The 25,531-nt window shown below is 27.0% G+C and overlaps 2 protein-coding genes and 4 long non-coding RNA genes across 7 annotated transcripts; 1 reads left to right on the top strand and 5 right to left on the bottom strand.

Moving 5' to 3' along the window:
* Window positions 1-1,973: 1,973 nt before the first annotated feature.
* LOC126266192 (uncharacterized) lies at window positions 1,974-6,170 on the bottom strand. Its single transcript, XR_007548655.1, has 2 exons — window positions 5,589-6,170; window positions 1,974-2,954 (listed from the first exon to the last, which is right to left on the bottom strand). It is a non-coding gene; the product is annotated as an uncharacterized LOC126266192 (long non-coding RNA).
* Window positions 6,171-10,191: 4,021 nt separating this feature from the next.
* LOC109595431 (uncharacterized) lies at window positions 10,192-16,928 on the bottom strand. The gene is made up of 3 exons (XR_002191298.2): window positions 16,707-16,928; window positions 10,685-11,300; window positions 10,192-10,281 (listed from the first exon to the last, which is right to left on the bottom strand). It is a non-coding gene; the product is annotated as an uncharacterized LOC109595431 (long non-coding RNA).
* Window positions 14,006-14,660, bottom strand: LOC126266193 (uncharacterized). The gene is made up of 2 exons (XR_007548656.1): window positions 14,196-14,660; window positions 14,006-14,136 (listed from the first exon to the last, which is right to left on the bottom strand). It is a non-coding gene; the product is annotated as an uncharacterized LOC126266193 (long non-coding RNA).
* Window positions 16,929-18,450: 1,522 nt separating the features above from the next.
* LOC109595435 (uncharacterized) lies at window positions 18,451-19,382 on the bottom strand. The gene is made up of 3 exons (XM_020010779.2): window positions 18,944-19,382; window positions 18,736-18,888; window positions 18,451-18,684 (listed from the first exon to the last, which is right to left on the bottom strand). The coding sequence occupies exons 1-3, from the start codon at window positions 19,146-19,148 to the stop codon at window positions 18,572-18,574; spliced, it is 471 nt and encodes a 156-aa protein (XP_019866338.1). The 5' UTR covers window positions 19,149-19,382; the 3' UTR covers window positions 18,451-18,571.
* Window positions 19,383-19,518: 136 nt separating this feature from the next.
* Window positions 19,519-20,434, bottom strand: LOC109595429 (uncharacterized). Of its 2 annotated transcripts, none has more exons than XM_049969590.1 (3): window positions 20,031-20,434; window positions 19,838-19,987; window positions 19,519-19,787 (listed from the first exon to the last, which is right to left on the bottom strand). In XM_049969590.1, exons 1-3 carry the CDS (start codon window positions 20,248-20,250, stop codon window positions 19,555-19,557), a joined length of 603 nt encoding a protein of 200 aa, XP_049825547.1. In that variant the 5' UTR covers window positions 20,251-20,434; the 3' UTR covers window positions 19,519-19,554. The 2 variants fall into 2 exon arrangements, with proteins under 2 accessions (XP_049825547.1, XP_049825548.1); XM_049969591.1 differs by having other exon boundaries at window positions 19,838-19,981; window positions 20,031-20,431.
* Window positions 20,435-20,536: 102 nt separating this feature from the next.
* LOC109595430 (uncharacterized) lies at window positions 20,537-21,835 on the top strand. Its single transcript, XR_007548654.1, has 2 exons — window positions 20,537-20,863; window positions 21,731-21,835. It is a non-coding gene; the product is annotated as an uncharacterized LOC109595430 (long non-coding RNA).
* The last annotated feature ends 3,696 nt before the right edge of the window (window positions 21,836-25,531 follow it).

The following is a 25,531-nucleotide window of genomic DNA, read 5'->3' as shown; positions in this document are numbered from 1 at the left end:
TACAATATTAGCTTACCTAGCACTTAATGAAATCAACGCGTTGGAAGTTTTGCCGGCGATAAATGCCCGACATAATCCCACCCTCGACTTCCAATTTGCGACGCTTCCCGTTTTGCAAGTTTGTTTCGAAAATATTTCGGTCCGTGCTCACCAATTTGCGAACGGGTAGACCCACAAAAATTCTCAAAACTACCCCCTGAATTTAGAGATTGTTATTTTTAGGTAAGTATATTTAACTTAAATTGTAATACGACTTGTGTTTGTGTAGTAATGTTTTATAATATTTTGTTATGTAATTAATTCTCATTTATAAAAAATATATAATATACACAGGGTGATTCACCTAACTTATACATTGGAAGTATGGAGAACGGAAAAAGATACTGATTTGAAATTTGTATGATAATTATACAACTTTTCTAATTTATTTTGAACAAAATTTCATTTCCCGTTTTGCCGGAAGTGGCTACAACTTCGTTATTTTCAATAGATCACCCTGTATATTTATAAATTTTTAAAATTTATATATATAAAAACAAATAAAAACTCAATAATTTTTTAGTTATTAATTTTTTTCAAAAAGTTTTGACATTTATTGTATTGAATATTAAGAAACCTTTTGATTGATATAAGCATTTCTTATACATCAAATTAATAGTAACAGAGAATTTACCAAACAATTAACCGTACATATCTAACACTGTGTATATATCTTGGTAATAATATCACCTAAAGGTCCTTGTTACCATGTATGCCAAAATTGAACTTTCCACTATAAAAATTGATGATTTTACAGTTATTTTAATTAGAACATATTAATATTATTAAATATTAATAATTCAAAAACTATTGGATTTAGATATGGGACATGAAATCAGATATGAAAATTTGTTCAAATAAAATTAGAAAAGTAGTTTTAGGTCAAGTTAAAAGTGCTATAAAATATCAAATCAATATTTTTTCCCATTGTCTATAAATTTCAAGTGAATAAATTACGTGTATCACCCTATCTAAAGTAAGAAAAAAATTGTAAAAGATAAGAAATTGCAATGTTGTTACCTTAATTGCATAATACTGTACTTAAGAAGGTGTTGCCCTCTATTTTTCGGTAGTTAAAGAGACTAATATTATAAAAGAGAAAATCGATCTTTGACAATTAATATTCATTAATAAATGTTATTCGACTTTATTAATATTAAATATTTTTACAAATTAATTAAAAAAAGAAATATTAATTGATAAAAAAATCTAAATTATTAACTTAAATGAAAAGAATTTAAAATATGAAAATAAAGTTATTTGATTAAGGTTATTTATTATTAATATAAAATCTACTTAAAATATCAGAAAATATTTGAATTGAATCTATAGGACTAAAATGATTAATGCCATTGTTAAATGGAATGCTGAAAGTTAAATCGTTACCTAGAAACAATCCAATCCTAAATAAATACCAACTCATTTAATTAAAACCCACAAATTGCACCAATATTATAATATTGTCTAATTCCATCCGGCACTTGCCGCGTCTCACCAGAACTCCAAGTGTACTCGAAGCTAATTCAACGTGCTCTGTCCATCCAACGGTAGTAATTTACCAATAAAAACCAAACGAAATAATTCATCTCGATTTAACAATGGAATATACCTTAATTGACGAATCATCCTTACACACGCACCAGACCACAACGGTTGCGGTGTATTTCCAAATCATTCGATGTGACGTCAAAATTTGATTCAATTTGCTAGTACAAGATTTTAATGACTCGTGTCTACAATAGTTATACTTAGTCACGTTTTAATTTCCTTGCCTGGACACTCAAGAGATGAATGAACTCTACCTACACGTTTGGGCCAGCTCTACAAATAAGTATTGTAGTGAATCATTGTAATTTAAGTTTTTGGTTACCTATCGTTGTAGTTTCTTTATAATTATCTGGATTTCGTGAGGGGGTGTATAAACAACACTAAAAAACATTTTAAATAATTTTAATTTCAAAATACTACACTAATACTAATTTACAAAAACAATTTGTATAAAAAACTAACAATACATACTAACATTAAAAAAGTACACTGCAACTAAAACAAAAATGTTAATTACAAATCTAAAATAAATAATTCAATAAATAATATAGAATACATATTTACAACAGCTACAACTAACATAATAAAATAAACTAATGCGTAATATAACACGATTTATTCGTTAACGAAAATTGGTTGAACCTGAATACTGCACAAAAATAAAATAATTGTAAATTTTCCAAATCGTACAAATGTCAAGTGTAAAACTGCTATATATTTTAGTGTGTGTTTATTTATATTTTAGTTCCTGTGAATCTTTGATCTAAACTATTTTAAACATATTTATTTCCTCGTTTTTCAAACAATTTCCAGACAGATCGTATCTGTATATCTTTCAGCGCAATTTAATTTTATTCGAGATTTATATCACAATGTATAATTCAAAATAGACTAAACAAAAATAAACATGTCTGGAACATATTTTCTAGTTTTATGATTAAAATAGAATTTATTAAGTGGCATAAATTAGATTGTATGTTTCTAAAATACGTTTAAAATATATATGTGTTTGATAAAATATAATAATCAATAGTTAATACATAATGAATTTTAAATCAAAATTATTTAAACTGTGATTTTAAAATCTCCAAGGAAAAGGCTACATATTTTAGGTAAGTACAGTCACCAGACAATTATAAATTCTTCAAAGTCCCCTTTTTCTTCGTTCCCGCATCATACATACATTAAAAAGCAACTTTCACACTCCACAAAATGTTTGTATGTGGCCCCCGTAATTTTTGGCTCCTCCGAAATTGTATAAAATGTTTGATGATTTTTGAGATTACGGAAAGCTTTGCGTTTTCAGTCTTGTTTCATCGTGCTTTCCTCCATTCGATGGTACATAATTGAGCTCTCTGGTTTGACACCTAAAAATAAAGAATAGGATATCATTGTTTTGTAATAATGATTATGGCATGTACGTCTTCATTAATGTCACGGAAATCTAAGGCTTGATATCATAGCAGTTCAAGGCTGAAATTGTTTTATTTTAATTATGAATTGATTGATAAATTTTTTATGAATATTATCACTAAAAAAATGACCTCTATGAATGGAAAGTTCTCCGGAGAAGATGCAGAGTGACATCAGTTTATTAAAAATAAACGAATAGGCACTCACATGATAAAATGTTGCATTAGATATGATAAAATTTGTTATAATCAAAATTTGAATATCAGTAATAGTACTACGTGTAAAAGTAATTGCCTAATATTGTTCCATCTAAGGTAATGACCTCTATTTTCCAATAGATGAAACATCGTGTACTATCCATTTAGATACAAAGAATAGGAAGTATGGATTATCAAATTATAACAAATGAAATGATGCAACATTTGTATAAGATTTTACTCTAAATTAAATTCGTGAGATGCGTAAATCGTAAACAAACATAATTCGCGTTTTCGGTCGGGTTCGATAAGTTTTCCACGGATTGCAACAGAACCGAAATTAATGAGCACGAACGACGTAATTCGACAAAATAAAAATATTGATATATTGAACTGTACGTCAAAACATTTCTTGTGTAAAACGCCGTCATAGCGATTCTTTGTATTGTGTTATCAGCTATTCGAAAAAAAATGTGTTCCGTCGAAACTTGTCCTAAATAATTTGGGGTAAATATGTCAAATTGACACACGTGTTGTTTTAGTGGAATAAAATGTGTCTGCTGACCTAAATTCATGATATGTTAAATTTTATAATTAATATTTATTAATTTTTAAATGTATGTGTTTTATTAAAAAATCACATTAAATACTGAACAAGTAATTTTATCCAAAATATATCTCCAAGATATATAGATACGTGAATTGCAGAATTATATAATATTATTTAAAAACTGAAGTATATTAACATAATTTAAATAATTAATTAAAAAATAAAAATAAATTTTAATATACTATTTTTCAGAATATATTTTTTATTTTACTTATTAAATTTTGAACTAAAATAAAAGAAACAACATTGTAAAGAAAAATTTAAATTTAATATATCGACAGATTTTTTTAATAAAATACAAATTATACGAATAAAACAATAATCCAGATTTTAATTTTTTTTGTAGAATATATTAATTATTTATTTTATAATATAAATATAAAAAACTGGTTAAAAATGATTCTTTCCATAAAAGTATTTTTTATTATTTAGATTTAAATCAATTTTATAATCAATCATAAATATTAATATGTAATTATTGTGAAATTATTCAAAAATTAAGCAGAGATATTAAACATTTCATTAATATTTAAATGACCACAAATTTTAATTTAAATACAATATCTAATAAATTTTTAAATTACCTATGTAAATCCATTTTCAAGTTTTTCAAGTCATTTAATAATAAAAAATATTAATTTAAAATAATTTTTATAATCACTCGTAAATATTGATTTATAATCATAAACCAATAGAATTATTCAAATTTTACAGGAATAATATTAAAAAATCTATTAATATTTAAACGACCACAATTTTTAATTAAATATCAGTTTTAAATGTATCTAATAAATCTTAAAATTATCTATGAAAATCCATTTTTATGCTTTGTAATAAAAAATCACATTTAAACTTTAAATTTATTAAAAAAATAATTTTACATGTACTAAAATATTAAAACTACAGATTGTACAAAGAAATATAGATTTTAAAAATTAAATTCATTACTTTAAATAAAAAACTAACATCCCTTTTATGAAGTCCATTTAATATTTTAAATAATATTTCATTTTTGTAGCCTAATTTTTCTAACTTCAAATTTGAAAAAAATTTAGAAATAAAATAAAATATTATCACTGATTTAGTACTTTTTATAGACAATAACAGTTAATTTAACAAAATACAAAATTTCTGTGAATTTGTCATTGGCCATCTAACAACAATGTTTAATTTAAATACAATATCTACTAAAAATGATTATTTTAAAATTTTTAAATCATTTTTTAATAAAGAAATTTTAATTTAAAATCATTTTGAATTATTCAAAAATTTTTGCGCAATGATATTAACAAAATTATAAATATTTAGACGACCACAATTTTTAATTTAATATTTCTTAATCATAAAATTATCGATGGAAACACATTTTTAAGTTTTTTAATAAAAAAATCAGTAAAAACATTTAAACTCTATTTATCTTGAAAAAAAAAATATTTGTTTAACATTGATTAAAATATTAAAACCATATTAATTAAATTTCTGTATAGAAATAATTTTATTTAAAATTATAAATATACTTTAAATAAAAATGTTTCATTTATTTCATTTATGATAAAATTTTCAATAGTTCTAAGTATTTTTTAAGAGTATAAGTAAGTATAGCTTAATTTTTTTTTTTTTTTAATGAAAATTGTAATTTTTGTTTAAAGTAAAAATTTATGCATTTAATAGGCATTTAAAAAATATTAGACCCCATTTTTGAAGTCACATTTTAACATGTGAAAAAATATTTATATATTATATAATTTTTGATTTTTTATAGAGAGTAAGTGGTAACTCACCATCCTAGAAAATTTCCGTGCATTTGCCATTGACCAGCTCGAATCCGTAGATGCATGTGTTGTTCGTAACGACAACGTTCTCCGTTCGCGTGGAGTTGACCTGTTCGAAAGGCAGTGCGAGCAGTAATCCAACGTGTAACAGCACAAACAACGCCAACAACTTCACCACGCTACCCATAGTTACTGCTAACTCGACTATTGAAACAAAAGAAATACGATGTGGCCGATTCTACCAATTAAATAATTTATCCCGAGGTCACGGGATCAAAGTTTCATTAATCTTATTTTGAAGGCAATCTGTCTGATATGAAATAACGTGGCTTGCAGCCGCTCTCCGCCGCGACGTGCCAACTAGTATAATTTTTTTTTTTACGAGATAGCTTTATGGCTGCCAGATGGTTGGACATGTCAATATTTACAAACAGTATTATTATAACGCTTATGTCAGGTTTGCCAAATTGATAATCAAACGGTTTCCTTGAACACATTAAATGCATACGTATCCGACCATGTGATCGAACTCGAGTTTCGGCCATTAATGATAATTAACGCTGAATTACACACGCATGTTAGGATACAATTACAAATATTTTTTATAAACATATAAATTAATACTGCAATGTGATGTAATTATCTGCCAGACATACGAGCTTTTAGGGGACACACTCCCCCAAAATCATTCATAGACTTCATATATTTTATTAGACAATCAAAGACACAGTATTTCACGTAAGAAAAATACACAAGTATAATTAAAATATTTAAGTTAAAGGACGGCTCAATATTTATTTTTGATGTTTCATACATTAGTTCTTATCATTTTTATCTTTGTCCCACTAATTAATTAATTGATTAATGTTAAATACAAATTTAATTAAATAAACACTATCAAATATTTCTGTTTTAGAATTTACAACACATAAATTATGAATGTACAAATAATTAATTAAATAATTTGCTGAGTTTTCAATAAACATACTCTTAAAAACATTAATAAATAGTACTAATAAATAATTTCTGATATTTCTGAAGACTATGAATTGATATTTAAATAACAGTATAGTGAAATTATATAATCAATTAGATAAATTACATTTGTTGTGTATTTTTAAAATATTTCTAAAATAACAATTTTATAATTTCTAATAATATTTTAATCATAAAAGATATGTTTAATTTTTTATTAAATTTAATTTACTTTTTCATTTAAAATTTTTATATTTATAAAGTATATAAACCAAATGTCTTTCATTCAGTTTCACTATAACCCAAAATTAAATATACACGTTTTAGACTAAATATAAATAATCTTTGCTAAAACTACCCACAAAAATTGTATTCTTGTTAATAATTGTATTTTTATTTGATTTAAATAAGCATATTCTTAAAAACATTAATAAATAATACTATCAAATAATGTCTGTGCTTTATAATAAATAGATTATATATTATTATTAATACAATAAATTATAATAACAGTATACTGAAATTAAATAATCAATTACATAAATAACAAAAAGATTTGTAACGAATTTTTCAAATATTTCTAAAATAACAATTTTATAATTTCAAAAAATATTTTTATTATGCAAAAGATATGTTTAATTTCTTATCAAATTTAATTTACAATTCAACTTTTAATATTTATAAAATATATAAATATATACGTTTCAGACTAAAAATTGATTTTTTAATAATTGTATTTTTATTTGAATATGAATATTTAAAAATTTAAGAAACTAAATACTACAAAACATTTTTATTTCAAAATTTACAATTCATAAGTTGTGAATTTATAAATAAAAAATTAAATAATTTGCTGAGTTTTAATTAAACATACTCTTAAAAACATTAATAATTACTACTAGGAAATAATTTCTGTGATTTTTGAAGATAATAAATTATGTATTTTTCAAATAATTCTAAAATGACAATTTTATAATTTCAAATAATATTTTTATCATACATAATATATGTTAATTTACTTTTTCATTTCAGATTTCAGTATTTACAAAGTATATAAACCAAATATATTTCATTCAATTTCACTATAACCAAAGATTAAATATATACGTTTACAGAAAAAAATATATTTTTAAATATTTGCGATAACTACACACAAAAAATGTAATATTTGTTAATAATTGTATTTTTATTTGAATAATGGTATGAACAAATTTAATTAACAAAATGCCAATTTCTTATTTCAAATTTATAATTAATTAATAAAAATTTTATTGTGTTATTAACTAAATTTGAACACTAATGAATTAATAGAAATTATTTATTTCGATAATTCTAAATAAAATATAAATTCTAAAAAAAATTCTAATAATTCATAATAAATTTAGTTCACTTTTTATTTCAGTTTTCATATTAAACAAGCCTCTTAAACAACATATTTTTAAACACAAAATGTATTTTTTGCACCAGTTAATTAAATATTATAAAATATTTATGGAATTTACAGGACATAAATTAAGAGTTTCAAATTAACTAATTAAAAAATTGCATAAATTTGTTGTTATTAGGTAAAATTGGACATATTAAAAATTTATTTAAATTTTTTAATATTTCCTTTCCAACAATAATTAACTGTTATCAAATAACATAGGTATTTTTAAAATTTATAATTACATAATTTTAAATATATATTTTTTCATACATGAGAAATTATTAATTAGACAATTGATTGATTATTTTTGATTTTTTAAAACCTAATTTTATTTTTTGTAAATTTTATTTTACTTAATTTTGTCTAATTAATTAATATTTTGATCATTAAAAATGTAAAAATTATGAAATAAAATATAATTATAAATATTTTAAGCTGTCCTATATGCAACTAATTGTTATTATTTTAATGACTTTGTTTATATATAATAAAGGTAGGTATGTTTATTATTTACATATTATGACCTAAATACAAGTTTAAACAATATTTTAAGTAATGGAGATTTTGCATAATTATCAAGCAAACATTTGACGCCGATTTACAAGGAACTTGATTAATTAAAATAAAAAATAAAATAACTATTAGCAACAGTCAAACAAAAATAAATATCAGTCAGGCTAATTAAATATTAGTCATACACCACGATGTTGATCACAACACAAAAGTGTACTTAGAAATACCATAAACACAAAATTTTAATACGCAGATAAGTCAAATGAAAAATTACTCACACACACACATGTTTATTATGCATTTTAATGAAAGATAACAAAATATTATTCGATGATCGTCATCTATTTTCATTAGTGCAATGATTTAATGACACTTTCGAACGATAACAGACACAAAAATGCTTTATTTTCTTTATTAGGTCGTGACACAATTTCCCAAATATTTATGAATCGACGTGATTCTTCGCAGTATTATTTCTAGCATAGGCGACTAATTTCGCAACACATAAATGTGACATTATTTAAAACACATGTTTCGTTTCATTTTGCATATTTTTAAAACTTCTGATTCTCCTGATTGACTCGAAATTTTTCAGCTGCTTACATGACACGCATTAATTTTTTAAAGCCTATTATCTTGTAACAGTTTAAGTGTGGTACCAGCCAACTAAAGCGTACAAATTTTATTATCAATCAATGTTGAATTAGATCATCAGTAATAATACATACAAAGAGAAACGTGGTTTTATCAATCTATTAACACTTTTTTACACAACATGTTATTATAACAAACACATTTAGATATCTAATATGTTTAAATCACATATTAAATTAAGATAAAAATGAATCTGTTCTGAGAATAATCATTGTTACATTATAATTACATCACCCCGGAGTTTGAAAAAACCAAGAACTCTTAATTCAAATTTTTAAAATTTCCGGATTTTTAACGGAAGATTTCAATGGAATGTGCATTCATAATAGCACTTTTATCATTTGAAATGGATTCTTCCTTTCCAATTAAAAAAAAACTAGAGCTCTATTTATTATTTCATCTGACGTACTGACGTCCAATGGAAAAAAACGGCCGACGATAATGGATTATAATCGTTTTCTGACCTTAAACAACTGTAAAAAACACAAAATACTGATATTATGAATGGGAAAAAAGTATGTTAATTTGCTTTTGTTTATACAATGAATATACATTGTATTATTTTTATAGTTATTTTTGAATTAAATGATTTATAAGTGTTTGTCATTCATCCTTACCCTATTATTAACATTTAAGATTGGGTGCATTAAGATAAATAATATGAATTTAAAAGCATAATTAACTCACTTAATTAACTGACGGGTCAATTAACGGCTTTTGTACATTAAGCATATTTTTATATTTTTAATATAAATTCAGGATTAACGATTCAAAGATCTAAACATATGGGCACATAATTAGAAATTAAATAGTTTATGGTATTAGCACCATCTATTAATAAAAAAGCGGAAATATTATTATTTATAAATACTTGCTAATATTGAGAAGATAAAATATTTACAACCAAAGCTTCCCTTTAACAGATGTCGCAAATTATTAACAATATATTTTGAACGATATCTTAATTATTGTTTTTTTTTCTCTGCGTTCTAAAATTATATATTAAATTTATCTAAACGAAGGAAATACAAATACAAATAATATATTAAATTGTTTATTAATTTATTATTAAATTACATTTAAAAAAATTAAAACAGTTGCTTATGCCATTTTCGTAGTGGGCTTATTTACCTGAAATTAAAAAAAATTATATTAATAAAAATGTTCGACAACAACAACGACATCAAATATATTTACCCCTGTTTATTTTTTGTAAATTTAAATGTAAATTTTTTTCTACATTCACCATTAACACTAACATATCCTACATTACATTTAACTTTAACAATATTGGACTCATGCACCTCAGTACTGTTGAAGTACTCCTTAAATGTTATACACTTCTCTTGAGACAGATCAAAATTCGCACTTAATAGAAATAATATTACTATAAAGGTCCACATGTTGAACAACACTATTCGATATGTAAATGTTTATAATTTAAAGTCATTGCTTAATTCTCATGATAATCTTTCATTTCAAGATAATACTTTATAACCAATATATTCAAATAAATAATTAATTGAAACCTTACCTCTAAGTTTGAATGTTAATCTACACCCTCCATTGACATAAACATGCCCCTTCATGCAATTCTTTGAATGAACGATTGAGGCTCCATGTACAGGTAAATTATTAGGCGAATGGTACTCTTCATAAGTAAGAACTTGAGGTGCCCCATTGATAGTTGCAAAGATCACCAACACCAACCAGAATGTTGACCACATCCTTCCGATAACCTTTGCTGCTAAATTTTAATTCAACTGGATATTGATTCCACGGTTAAAATGTTCTTTATAAACCGGTTCTGAATCAACATAAAGATAAACTTAATTATTTCTATAATAATGTCGACTAAACATATAAAACACAGTTTACATATTTATTTGATCAAAATAAATTTACTTAGTAACAAATAAAGTGTCTTAAGGTAAATGAAACACCATTTCAATAATATTATGATCTAGTTTATTTATAAATATTTCTTAAAACTACCACATAAAGACAGACATTACAGTTGTAGTTACAATTACTAGTTTATCCTATATTTTAGAGAGTTTTAACTCTCTCAATTATATCACTAATGATTCGAGGGTTTTAGTTTTCTCATTATGGTTGGAAAGTTTTTCGCTGTTGTGGAACTTATTGCCCTGAAACAAAAAAAAATGCTATTGTAATTGCCAAATTACTCATATATGTAAAATAGAAACATGATTCACTTATGACAAATTTTCTCATTATTATTGTGTTAAATCTCTCGTTCTAAACAAACAATAAGATCTACATCTCTATTTATTAATCAAATTGTTTCAAATTTAAATAATATCTTTAGCCATATAATTAAAAACAACACATTTCCTTCACTAATTGTAAGATAATATTAAGAATAAGCATAAATGTCAACTATCAAAGAATGTCGTATCTTCAAAATTAAGGAATTAAAATTTACCTCCAAATGTGAACTTTTTTCTGCAAACACCACTTATTTTAACAAAACCCTTATTGCAGGGTACCGTTATGATATTTGCCTCGCGGATTTTGTTTTGGTCAAAGTAGTCTTCAAAAGTAATAATTTTCCCGTAAGACAGATCAAAACATGCACCGATTATCAAAAGGAACACTACATAGGACCACATATTTAACGAAACAACAGTAAAACAATGTACAATCTATTTCATGACTATATTAAAGTTACTGATATCATGGTTGCCAATTTTCTCATAAACGTATTTTAACCGTCACTTATATAATAGATAAATTAAATTCAGGTATTTTTCAAAAGAGATAAGTATGATAAATATGATTTATAGAATACTATTGATATATAAACGCTTATCTCTTAATTTTCACATACACTTTCTAATTTAAAAATGTCGGCAACTCTGTTAAATATAATTTAAAGTTTTCTAATTGAAATCTTAATGAAGCATGGGATGATGTCATTAAAAATACGGTCATATTAATAAACCGCAAATAAACAGACAATGAAAAATAAAATGATTTTCTTACTTAATATTCATTAAACATAATTACAACGTGACTTTGAAATTTAAATTTATTTTTACACGTTAGCAAATGTATTTCCAACTGATTTTATTCAACTACATCAAAGATGTTAATCATAATGTCTATTTGAAACCTGATTTATTTTGATATAACTCAATTTAAATTTACTTAATTTCTAATTTTTGTAGTAATCTTTTGTACATGACATGAAGGAAAAAAGTAGTGGAGAAACTCCATTGTCAACCCTAATTCTGAAATCGATTTTATGATATAAGAAATATTTCAATACTCTTGGAACTTATTGGAACTCCCATAAAAAAACCTTGTAGAATCCATTGTTTAAGTTTTTAGATAGATGAAATTTACCTTTAAAATCAATACGTATACTCCACAATTTTTTTTAGTGCAGAAAATATGCCAAATAAATTATTACATTCATTAATTTTCAAATTAGTGGGTCCTTCATCTTTAGATGTATAAATATCAACTTTCTTAGGTTATTGTTTAAAAAATAGATCTTCTTATATGATAATTGTGTATTTTAATTGAATATTTCTTAAACTATCGTTTATAAGCATTTGGCTAATGTGGGCACCAAATTAAAACCCAACTTACCATTTCAATTGTTTTCATACTATCATTACTTAAATTAATATAAGTTAGCTGACATTTTAACTTTATAACTTAAATATTTGCTTTTGAATAAAATATAAATAATGCAACAGTAAAATAAATCGATAAATCCATTAAAATTTAAAAAACTACTTCGTTACATTTCCCAAGGAAACTCCCCAATTCGTATTCCGACAGATACATCCACTATCGTTAAAATAAATAAAAAAGAACAAATTAGATACCAGAATTTTGGAAACATTTTCAAAGTGGTTCAACAAACAATTTAAATGAGAAAGTCTATTGTCGAAAAATCAACATAATACTAATTTCACAATATTTGTAAACAATGCATATCATTTATGCTTACCCCTTCCATTTATTAGATAAAAATTTAATCAATGCAAATTCAATATTAAATTAAAATTAAAAAAGATACTAACTTGGTTATATTGTTCCAGGAAATGTCACAGAACTAACCAAATTTATTAAAATTAAACACTCTACGACAGGTCCCCCCAATCCGTTTGTAACCTGGCATACATTTGGAGGGGCATATTACACATGCCATTTTCGTTAGGGGGTTCTCTGTACTTTTGGCAAATATATCCACTGTCGTTATTACAAGTACTAAACAACAAATGAGACACCAGAATTTAAGCACCATTTTCAAAATGGCTGTTCAATGCTAAACAACACTCTGTTTAAGAGAGACTATCTACGAAAGGTCACGATAAAGAGAGATTAAAACGGTTTAAAGGCCGTCTACGTAATTTTCAAATGTATACGAGATTTTGTAATTTTTTTCTAATCAAATTTCATCAATTTTTAAGAAGTAAAAATTGCGTACTCTAATTTTCATAATTAACCATAAACAATAATTCAGAAGTTTAATGATCAAAATATTTAAATAGTTTCCATTACTTTCATAAATACCCTTCGGAGTCCATCAATGAAAACACATCAATTTTCGTACCAGACACCAACACCAAATAGAATACATCAATAATAATTATTAATATTAAATGTGGAACTAAATATAGTGTAAAATTTATGAAAAAATATTACAACAATACAAATTTCAAATAATTTACACAATGTGGATTATTTAATTCAAACTCCTTTTTGAATAAAAATCATGAGGTCAAATCTCAATCTCAGCAAGAGATATTTAGATCATTTGTGAGTCTCACTGAAAATACACCAAAATAAAATCATTTTGAAAGAAAACAGCGAATTAAAAAGCAAATTAGACTACATATATTTTCTTTACAAAATAAAATAATACATAACTCAATATAAATAAAATATCAGGTACATAATAAAATGTTGAGGTGAAAGAAAAATTCAGACTCGATCAGATTACATCTACAAAAGACATTATTATCAACAACTAAAAATAATTCGAATTAAAACACAAATCATACCTCCACTTCTCAAACAAAGTTTTCCAAATTTCACGTATCCAAATTTACATCCGGCTTGAATGAAAAACGATTTTTCCGTATTATCCCCTCGACTAGACAATATCAGAAGAAATACACAAAGACAAATGAAAAGTAGCTTCATGATGTTTATAAATAATTTGACTGGTTTCTCAGTTTAAAGTTTAGGTATTTATGTACTTCCAGTTTTGATAAGTCATGTTTTGATTTTGAGTTGTAAACATAGAGGAAAGGCGCTATCCTTAAGGAGCCAATAATATTATATATAAAACAACAATATTATTATTGAGTTTTGATATTGCAGTTCAATGTACCAAAACAAGAAGTAAACAGAGCTATTAATTTTAAATATCGGAAACGGAATTAGCACGTGTCTGGATCTTTTGTGAAAATATTTTTGTGATATTTTCTTATGTTATTGTTAATTTGTCCCTCTTTGTCTCAAGAGAGAATTTGTACCAAATGTTCTAGATACAGTTACATAATTAAATAAGTATTACCTAACTATGTTCATCAAATCTGATTAGATATTTAAATTAAATTTCTATTTTTTGCTCAAGATACATATTCTGTTATTACTCAATTTTTTAAACCAAATAATTAATTCAAAAAAGTTTCTTCTAACCAACCAAAAATTAAAAAATAGTAACTAAATTTAAATTAAATTATTAGGGCTCTACAATTTATATTTATATAATTTTGTGTTACTAATTGAATTATCGTATGTTATTAAATTCGATTGCCAAATTTATGACTTTATTTACTGCTAAACTGCATCAAATTAAAACTTAAAACTAAAGCAAAATAAAATTTTAGTTTTTATTATTCCATTAATATGAGTGATATCAAACATATTGGAAATAAATAATAATAAAACAAATATTCTTACTTCGTCTATATATGCTTCGGCAAAGACCTGGTAACAATTGAACCTCACTGTGTCCACAATTGGGCTTAGTATTAATGATGTTAGCTTCTGAGAACTTATCAAAATACTTTTCAAACAATATCCATTCACAATTGACTGACATCAGACATAAACAAACGATTACCACAAAAATTGCCTTGTACATTTTAAAAGAACGTGTTGATGTAGGTGATAGACTGTAGTAACAATTGATGGCAAATATTTTTCTTATCTCGACGTTATCTATTGTGATATAATTCATGGGTAATCCCACACAACTATACCTTAAAAAGGTGTTTTTATCATGACAATTATTTGAAAATTGAATAAAAAAAAACAGTTTTGTTGATTTAAGATATTCTATACGGTTTCTTTGAAATCCAAAATATACCGGTGATGAAAATAGAGATGATTCGACTAATATGCAAAAATATTTTGTAATAGTGACGTGAAAAGATAACTCCTCATAATTGTGACTGATTTCATCTTTATCTATCCATCAATAAATGATAATTATATTGAATAGATGAATATTATATAATAAAACTAATAAATATTAAAATAAAATAATAATTTGAAATGTCTGCCTATATGTATAATTTTAGAATTGATATTAGTTTATATAAGAACGTTAAAAATACGTTGATATTAACACACTATAAGCGGGGTGAGATAATTTTACTCTATTGGTTTACATACGGAATTGAAAGAATTATCTCTTATTTTTTGTTATCTTTCAACAACTTAGTTTGGACTATTTTGCTACCCGCCTATAGTGTGTTAATATTAATTTCAGTATTAATGTTGTTAATGTTTTCATTAAATATTTATTAAAAAAATTAAAGTGCTACCACAAATCATAATTATTTATTAATAACATTTGAATTTGAGTTTAAAAAATGTACTCTGTTCTACGATTTTAAACATAAAAATTAATATCTAATCTATTAATATTTAAAGTCTTACGATATTTAATTTACAAAAACGTTTAGATTTGAATACTTCCGTTCAATTTTCAAATAAACAAAAAACTATATCTTTATTTTTGTTAGTGTAAAAATATTGATATTTTTTGTATTGTTAATTAAAATTACTGTTTTTGTTTTTGTCAAACCTTTAGAAATATGTTTCTTTTTTTATAAATACAATATGTTGCCAACAATTTAAAATATAGTCATCCTAAAAATATCTATATTTTACTTTAACTTATCCACCAGTATATTTCTTATATTAATTATACAATAAAATATAACAAATAATTTATTTAAATATTGCATGTGTATGATGGGTTGCCTATTTTAAAATTAACAAACATCTGATATTTTTTATATTTAAATATGTAATTTGTTTTCGTAGAGTTATTTAAGAACTACTAAGGGTCATTAAATATTATTACAATGATCATTGAGGTATTACGAAGGTAAAAAGTTTATAGCACATCACTAGTAAAGGATTCGATAAAAGAAAATGCTGACTGCTTAGGAGATATTCATATGGTAGCTTGATATGTCCCATTCTTAGACTTTTTATTATTGAACTCTTCATGGATATATAGACATTTTTAAACATAAGAATTTATAACTAACCTTTGAGTTGTAGCATTCGATGATATAGATGCCCTGAAGAACGAAACACATTCATTACCGATAGAGGCACTTCCTTCACCACAACCCTCTGGAACATCAAACATCCTTCTCCCATTTTTGTTCGCAAAACAATTACCTAAGAGAAAAATGATGAAAAAACACACTATGAAGTTCATCTTGCAATAATTGTCTGCTTATAGTATCATATGTATTTCATAATTATAATCATATATGATTAGGGGAATTTACTAGAAATGATAACTTTCTTATTTCTGTAAACACGAACAATACAGGGATGTACTATATAATATTTTGCATTAAAATTTTAATTAATATTATCTAAATGATAGAAAATTTAATTTTATATCTCAATTGTTATAATAATTTATAATTATAGATATTTGAAATTGTCATTTATTTAGTTGTTAATAATTTTTTTGTTTGATTTTAAAATGTAGGTCAAAAATTAGATACATGTATCAAAAGAATTTGTCACAATCAATATTATAGAGACTTTGATAAATATATCTAACAAATATTTATGAATTAATATTATAAACATTACGTATAATGAAAGAAATTCTAATATTTAATCACTGAACACGTGCATTTTTAAGTCTTTGTCAGTACTGCACCAAGATGTTGACTAAAATTTTTAAACGTCCCAGTTTATGTGTTTTATGTTGCAAGTACAACGACATCTTATCAAAGTTAAATTGAAAAAGCCTATATAAAAGATAAATTCTAATTTTAACATTCAGTTACATAAGCTAAAGCTTGGTACAAGTTTCAAAATGACGGTCAAGAGCTACATAAAATTCGTGTGTTGCTGTTTTCTCCTCGTGTTAGTGAGTGCCCAGTATTACCAACAGCAGTATGTGCAACCAGCACCATACCCATATGCACCATACAATTTCCAACCTTACTATCAAGGAATGATTCCCGGATTTCCTTCTAATCTAGGAGGTCCCATCAGATATCCCGCACAATATCCGTATTCCGTACCACCTGTTCAACCATCAGGTTCACAATTTGTGCGACTAAATCCTGGACCCCAACCGTGGCCACAATCACAGGGACAAACACAACAACAGGGGCAAGCACAACAACCACAGGAACAGGTTCAACAACAACAGGTACAACAATCAAAAAACCAAGTTCAACCAACCGAACAGCAAAAGGAGCAACCACAAGTACAACAACCACAATCGGTACAACAGCAGTCCGACCCTTATGCATTTGTTAAAGCTAATTACATACAAGTGTCTCCAGAGGTAATGAACGCTTACCTTCAAAGGTACTCGCTAACAGGAAACATCCCAGTTGTCTTGCCAACTGCTAACGAACCTAATTACATAATAAAAGTCAGTAATACATCGTCGTATTCTTCAACCCCCCAAAAGTACACCAAGAAGAGTGTCTACCAGACTAAACCACTCACAACCACAATTGTCAGGCAATTTAAAAACGACAATTACGACCCCCAAAAGCCCATAAATTACAAATTAAATATCGTGAACGGGGTCGAAGTGACTGAACCACCTACCACTGAACAAATAACCACAAGCACCGAAGCACCATCAACAACGGCAGAGAGCGAAGAACCCAATAATATAAACTCTTGGTTACTTTAAAATTATTATACTACTGATTTTATGTTATTAAAATATATTGTCGTTGTGTATTTTATTTACATTAGGTTAAAACAATAAGATTACAAAAAATAAAAATTAAACAATATCAATATTGTTATTTTTTTATTCAAATACAGCTTTTAAATAATCTTTACAAGTACCATAGTCATAGTGTCCAGGTGGACGGTTTTCATATTAAAACTTTCTTAATCAAATTTGTTATTATTACAATTATTTGGGTTTGGTAACTGGTTCTATGATTGCATTTTGTTGTGCGTCTTCGGGAGAAAAATTTGATCTAATATCTATTAATGGATATTCACTTGTGACAACATGTGAATCGTCTAAAATAAGAAATGTTTACATTTTTTCTAACATCTATACAATAAGTTAACCATTATCACTCTGTCTGGCTTCATTTACACCTTCAGTAGTATTGGAAACATCTTCAATGCAATCTTTTGAGTCGTGATGGAAAATTCCTTCATGCAATTTGTGGATTTTACATTTAACAAACATTACTGCATTATTAATCTTGACCTTCACTCCTAAAATTATTTTTATTCAGATAAGAAATATAATTAAATTCATGAAATTTTCTACCTGATTTCTCTGTTGCTGCTTTTTCAGGCATTGTACAATTTTCATAATCACCTCCATGGTTTAAACGTTCCTTTAAATTGTGAAACTTACAGCCCACAAATTGAGCAGAATTACTCAATCCAGTTTTCACTCTGTCCAAAGTCAGACAATCGGAATTGTGTATACCCACAAAACAAAACAAAAATAAACTTGAAACTAACTTCATTATATAAATATCTTGAATGAGCACAAAATTTTAGATCTAGTAAATTTATCAAAGCAGTTTCCAAGTACACTCGTGACAATATAACAAACAAATGTAGACTTTGTAAATGTTGCCAATGGAAGACATAAAAAACTGAAGTAAAAACACACTGAAACTGTGTTTACATTAATGTTAGCTGCTTGCATTCCTTTTAAATAATAATACATCAAAGTGTTATCACTCATTCTGTTGGGGCTTATGTTATCAACAGTCTTGTGTTACAAATAACATTTTTGCAGAAAGAATATTCTCCAATTCTTAGCAAAATGGTCGCAAATTTGTATCTATTCATTTTCATAAATATTATTACTAGGTTAATCAAACAACAATCTTATAAATTACAGTTTAATTATTATTAAACAGTCTATTAAAATATTTCTCTACAAATTCCAGTGCCATCATCCTGTTGTCCCGAAGGACAATTAGCTTTTACAGAAATGACTCGTTTTCCTTCCATCCTAAAAGTTTGATTTGTCATTGGTCTTTGTGTTGTAACCGATTCTGCCGTCCCTTTCGGTTGTGCATCTACTGAAGGAGAATCTGGTACTCCTAGTCTTATGTCTATTTGTGGATATTCCCTTAGGTCAACATTTAAATTTTCTAAAACAATAATTTTATTGTCTGTAGGCAGTTTATCAATAAATTCCAACCTAATTGTTTGGATTCATTTACTTCCGTGGAAGTAGCCGATACTTCCTCAGTGCAATTTTCTTTATGGTCACGTAAGATTTCTTCTTTTATATTGTGAAGTTTGCATTTAACCAACTTAACTGCGTTTTCAATTTCAGTTTTCACTGAAACTGACGTGCTTTTATTATGAACCAAATAAGCAAAATTAAATACCTGATTTTTCTGTTGCCGGACTTTCGGTAGGATTCTCCCTCCTCCTCGTACAATTTTCATAGTTACTTCCATGTCTGAAATGTTCCCTTAAATTGTGAAACTTACAGCCTACAAACTGAGCGGAATTACTCAATTCCTCCTTCACTTTTTTGAGTATCAAACAATCGGAATTTTGTATAACAACAAAACAACACAAAATTATACCGGCGTATAACTTCATCTTAACAATAACAACGAATGTGAAGCTAACGAATTTCAACAACGATTTAAATAGTTTATTTAAATTACACAGAATTCTAGATAAACCCTGATTATCAATAGAACTAAACCAGTAACAATTTCAGATGATTGCTGTTAATGTAAGGATTATAAAAACATTCAATTAAAAAAACTGTCATGGGAAACAACTGCAATTATTTTATGGTTAGTCGATTGATTTCGCCTGCGGGTTCTGTAAATAACACTTATTCATAATAATTTATTAAAACGCATATTTATTACTACGTATTATCTGCTCCACTTGTTCCGGTTCAATGTTATCAAACTTAATTTCTTATAAATAAGTTGTTTTGACATAGTATTCAAGCATTTTTATGTTAATAACAAAATGGCAGCAAAATTTCTGTTCGTTTTCGTGGCAATCCTGCTGCTGGTGACCGAAATCCGTCCGGACTTGGGGGATGATGTTAAATCGGGACTGAAGAAGGCAAAGGACGAAATACACTGCGGACTGCACAAAGTGAAGAACTGGGTGTACAAACACGAGCACGGCTTTGGTGATGACCCATGCCATAAACCTTTAGAATATATAGCACCGTTATGAAGATAAAAAGGTACGTATTTATAAATATTGGTGTGGTTGGGTCCGGAAATTCAGTAAATTAAATAAAATTGCCGTGAGAAACAATGCAGAAATGCAGGGTGTATTGTTGCAGCGTTTGCAAGCTTTGATTTAAATTAATTAACTGATTAAATGTGTGTTTGCTAAACAAATGTATTTCAAATGGAACGAAACTGCTGAATAAATCGTTTGATTATTTTACAGCGATTTTAGTGGATTTTTGAAATGATTTAAATGGATTAAAATACAGCCCGATTTAATTGTAGTTTGGTATGAACGCAAATTGTAAAATGGTCAGTAATCGACGGATTCAAGAGATTAATTTTATGTAATCTCTGAATTTAAATTATAATAAGCTGTTTAATATTTTTTTTAACGAGATTACCAGAATTAAAATTAAAATTTTCTACATGTGTAATTATTTTTCTCATTGTCATTCAAATAAAAAAACAGGAATTTCATGGCTATCTCTTCTGGGTCAATATAAACAGCAAATGATCTCATTCTTACTTCAGTCTTGAGAAACAATTCAAAATGTCTCGTCGTCTTAGAATATTCGCAATTTTTGCAATTTTTATTGTGATTTCCAAGGCTGAGGTATTAGAGGACATTAAAACTGGATTGAAAGTAGCCAAAGATGAGATTCATTGTGGTTTTCACAAGTTGAAAAGTTTAGTTAGTGAACACCAACATGAACCAGGCAAAGATCCATGTTACAGACACCAATCTACAACACCTACAACAACTTTTACGGAAGTGGATACAGAACGTACCATCTAACATAAATTGGTATGAAAGTGTGTTTTTTATTTATTTAATGCCACACGTATTGTACTTAACCTATTTTATTTTGTTGCAGGTGACCTTGGACATATATAAGAGGCCAAGAATGTTTGTTTATAATTTTAATTGTCTTGTTTTGTTTAAATAGAATAATAAGTATAATAAAATTTACATAAAGTGGTATGACTTTTATAATTTATATATTGTACATATATCGTCTTAGTTAAATGAGTCGTTGTTGTTTACAGATGACCAGGTCAATTTTAAACGATGCCATTTAACCTTTTCACTTAAGCTCTACTTAGAATTTCATCAAACATATTCTGATCTGATTTAACGGAATATTTTGAAAATGTCAAGTGATAACCAAAATTCGATCAAGGTCGATACATATCCAGTCATTCATATGTAGAGCAATTTAGAAATTTTCACTTGTCTTGATAAAAGTGTACGTCTAAATATCCATATTATTATCAGTTGTGCAGTATGTTTGATGACAACAATACGGCAATATAATTGTTTATTAATGGGTTTAGTTTTTTAGTATTTATTAAAATTTTGAAAAAAGTTCAATATATAAATATATATAAAATAAAAAAAAAACCTTATGAACTTTAGCCTTCCTTTATTTAATATCTAAGAGCATATCCATTGTTTATAATAACTTCTGAACACCTTTTTTCATCGATTTCAGTATAGCTTTTCAAAATAATCGTTTGATATTTCTGATTTTGAACTTCTTCGTAGAGTTTCATCCCAAAGGTTTTCAATTGGATTGAGGTCTGAGTTTTGTGCTGGCCAAGACATTACACGTACTCCTTGAGAAGTGAGCCATTGTTTAACTAACTTAGATTGTTGTCGTGCTAGAAGGTCACCTTAAACTTATGTCATATTAGGCAAATGGAAACATATGACTCTCCAGAATGTCACGGTAAACGAAATGATCCATTTACCCGTCTATCTTAACCATACCAAACTCAGAAAGACATCCCCAAACCATAACGCCTCCTCCACGATGCTTCACAGTAGATCTAATATACTTAGGGTTATACCTTTCATTAATTTGTTTTCTCACCCATTGAAATGTTGAAAGATTTGAATAATTGGAACCGACTTTCATCAGAAAACAAAATTATTTTCCATTGCCCAATTGTTCATATGTACTCTGCTTCAATAAATCAATAAATGGACACCTCTAAGCTTTTTGGGCTTCAAGGAATGATGTCGGACACATAAATAAACTATAAAATTAAAATAAACTATTGAATTGAATATACGGTTTGGTTGCTTTATGTTGCTTATGAATGAATACTGCTCGAAATAAATAGTTTTATAAAAACTAATTAAATAAAGATATCTATATATAAAAGGAGGTACAAAATGTTTCGACACTAATTATAAAATTCAATTAATATAATTAATTAAATTAATTTAGTTAATTAAAAAGAATTATTCTTTTAAAAAAAGATCCACATATGAGCATTAGTGTAGTTTAATTAAATTAATTTAGTTAATTAAAAAGAATTGTTCTTTTAAAAAAAGATCCACATATGAGCGTTAGTGTAGTTTAACCCAAAATTTTGAGGCTTCAACATTATCAATGGGGGTAAAATAAGTTCCCTCATAGCATAGATATTGATTTGGTATTCATCCATATTTAATGCATAAAAACTTCTATGACTTTCTTGGAAAACAAAAAGACAACTAACAGATAGTTGTTTGGACACATCAGTGCTAAAAACTGGGTCGGACTATTTTCTTTTAGTATTCGGCGTAAGATTAAACGGCTTCCTGTATTTCTTGTTGGTGTCATAAAGAATAATTTAATTGGTTTTAATTAGCCGAGCGTTTTAATAGAGACCGGGATCCGAGTAGAACGAGCGAAATGTTAAACTGACAGATAAGATATCCATTTGAATGCAATCCCGAACCTCTCGTCCTAGAAGTAGCTACACTATGCGGAATTGCTTTATTATTATCTCCTTGCAGAACCGCAACTTTCTACAATTAGCCTAACTATTTAGCTTTATTGCGATAATGGCCCGAATATTTTAAGGAACTGCAATATTAGACATATCTAATAATATTTAGTTGCAAGTATTTAGTGAAATTTCAGTCGGGGAACTCAAAACCAACTATCTTACATTGTATTAACTATATCAGGATGCATCGCACAGATTAACATAATTGTTTACTTGTTAATAAATTTACTCCGCAAACCATTCTCGATTCATTACATCCACAGTTTTTTGTTAATTATCACACCGCCGAAAATCGAAATCTATCAGAACACGAAAGACCAATAACGCATTGTTCCGCAACAATGAATGCGCACTTTTAATTCGGAAATTGCTTCCCGGAACGTAACTGGCGAAATTATTGTTGAGCACGAGGGCGGCGCAACACCCCCGCTGAAAGAGGACCGTAATTATTCATGAGTACTTATACAGCAAGTACAATAACGTCACAGCGATTGCATTCTTTTGTAATTTCGCATTCAAATTTTAATCGATCTGCGGTCCCGCTCTTTATTCGCGACATATTAAAAGTAAACAGACAAAGGACCGGGAAAGGTTGCGAAACGGATACGTTTGAGAGCAATTATCTGAATGTGCGCCAACAAAGGACGTCTGATTAAAAACTATGGAACTCTGTTTTTATTGTAACAGTGTTTATCGATTGATTTGAATTTTTTAGCTCGTAGCCAATCAACGCAATTAATTCAAGAACCCGAAGAAGAGGGAAAATTTATATCGCCGAGACCAAAACCAATTCACTCCGCAAACATTGGACTGGACTGGAACAGTGTCTTCCAAGACTCCCTTGACCCGATTCCCAATCCTAAGGAGACCCTGTGCATCGAGCTTCGGTTGTAAATTTAATTTAAAATGCCTGGCTCGGGAAATCGTTGCAAGCGATACACATTTATCTGCGGACGTTATTGCAACACATGAAGAACATCTATGACGTACACGATGGAACGCTTCAAATGGTCGAATTAATTACTTAACTTTTTAGCGTCCCGTTAAATTTCAAAATAATTCGAGCGTTCAAAATCCAGTGGCACACAATGCCGTGTAAAATTCAAATGCTTATGGTTACAAGTTTGTAATATCAAAAGCGCCATACCCACTCGGGGTGGCGTGTTTTTATTGTTTTGTCCGTAATATAAGTTTAACCACAAAAGGAGACGTGAATATAAAGAATATTGCGTCCTCCAGTCGGGCGTAAGAGCACATTCAAGTAGGCTGCAATGGATTATTCATAAGTACTTATACATCTACGGTGACGCCCCACAATTACCTACCTTTATATTTCCACTTGGAAACTTTAATCAATCGTTTAATCCTGCACTCTGAGCTGCGTCCTCCAGCCAACATCAAGACTTCAGCAACTAGTAAAATTAATATTAGTGAAGACGTTTTTAATGATTAATTTTAATATTAAATAAAATATTTTGAAACATTTTTTTATAATTTATCTGTTAGAGTAGATAGTTTTTCCTCCTTTATTTATAATATTATGATTATTTTTAATAAATATATTTATACACACCACATCATCAGCAATATTAACTAAATTTGACAAAAAGGTTGATTTTTGAATAAAATAATCCAGATGAAAATTAAAGACTTATAGAAATAAATAACACTTACAAACTAAAGAACACAGAGACAACAATTAGGAAATTACTGAATATAAAAGGACAGAATATCTTCGTGAAAATCTCAGATAAAATCAAATGAAAATACTAAAAATTGTCAAATTTATAAACTTTGACTTAAAAGAGTGGTACCAATCGAATGCCTTTACGAATGTGACCAATAGAGCAGTTTACTGATAATTTACCATACTGTCCTAAACAACATTGTTGCCA

This window comes from Aethina tumida, chromosome 7, assembly GCF_024364675.1.
Source record: "Aethina tumida isolate Nest 87 chromosome 7, icAetTumi1.1, whole genome shotgun sequence".
Classification (NCBI taxonomy): Eukaryota; Metazoa; Arthropoda; class Insecta; order Coleoptera; family Nitidulidae; genus Aethina; species Aethina tumida.
The sequence above is the reverse complement of the archived record's forward strand: the minus strand, read 5'-3'. Positions and strand labels throughout refer to the sequence as shown.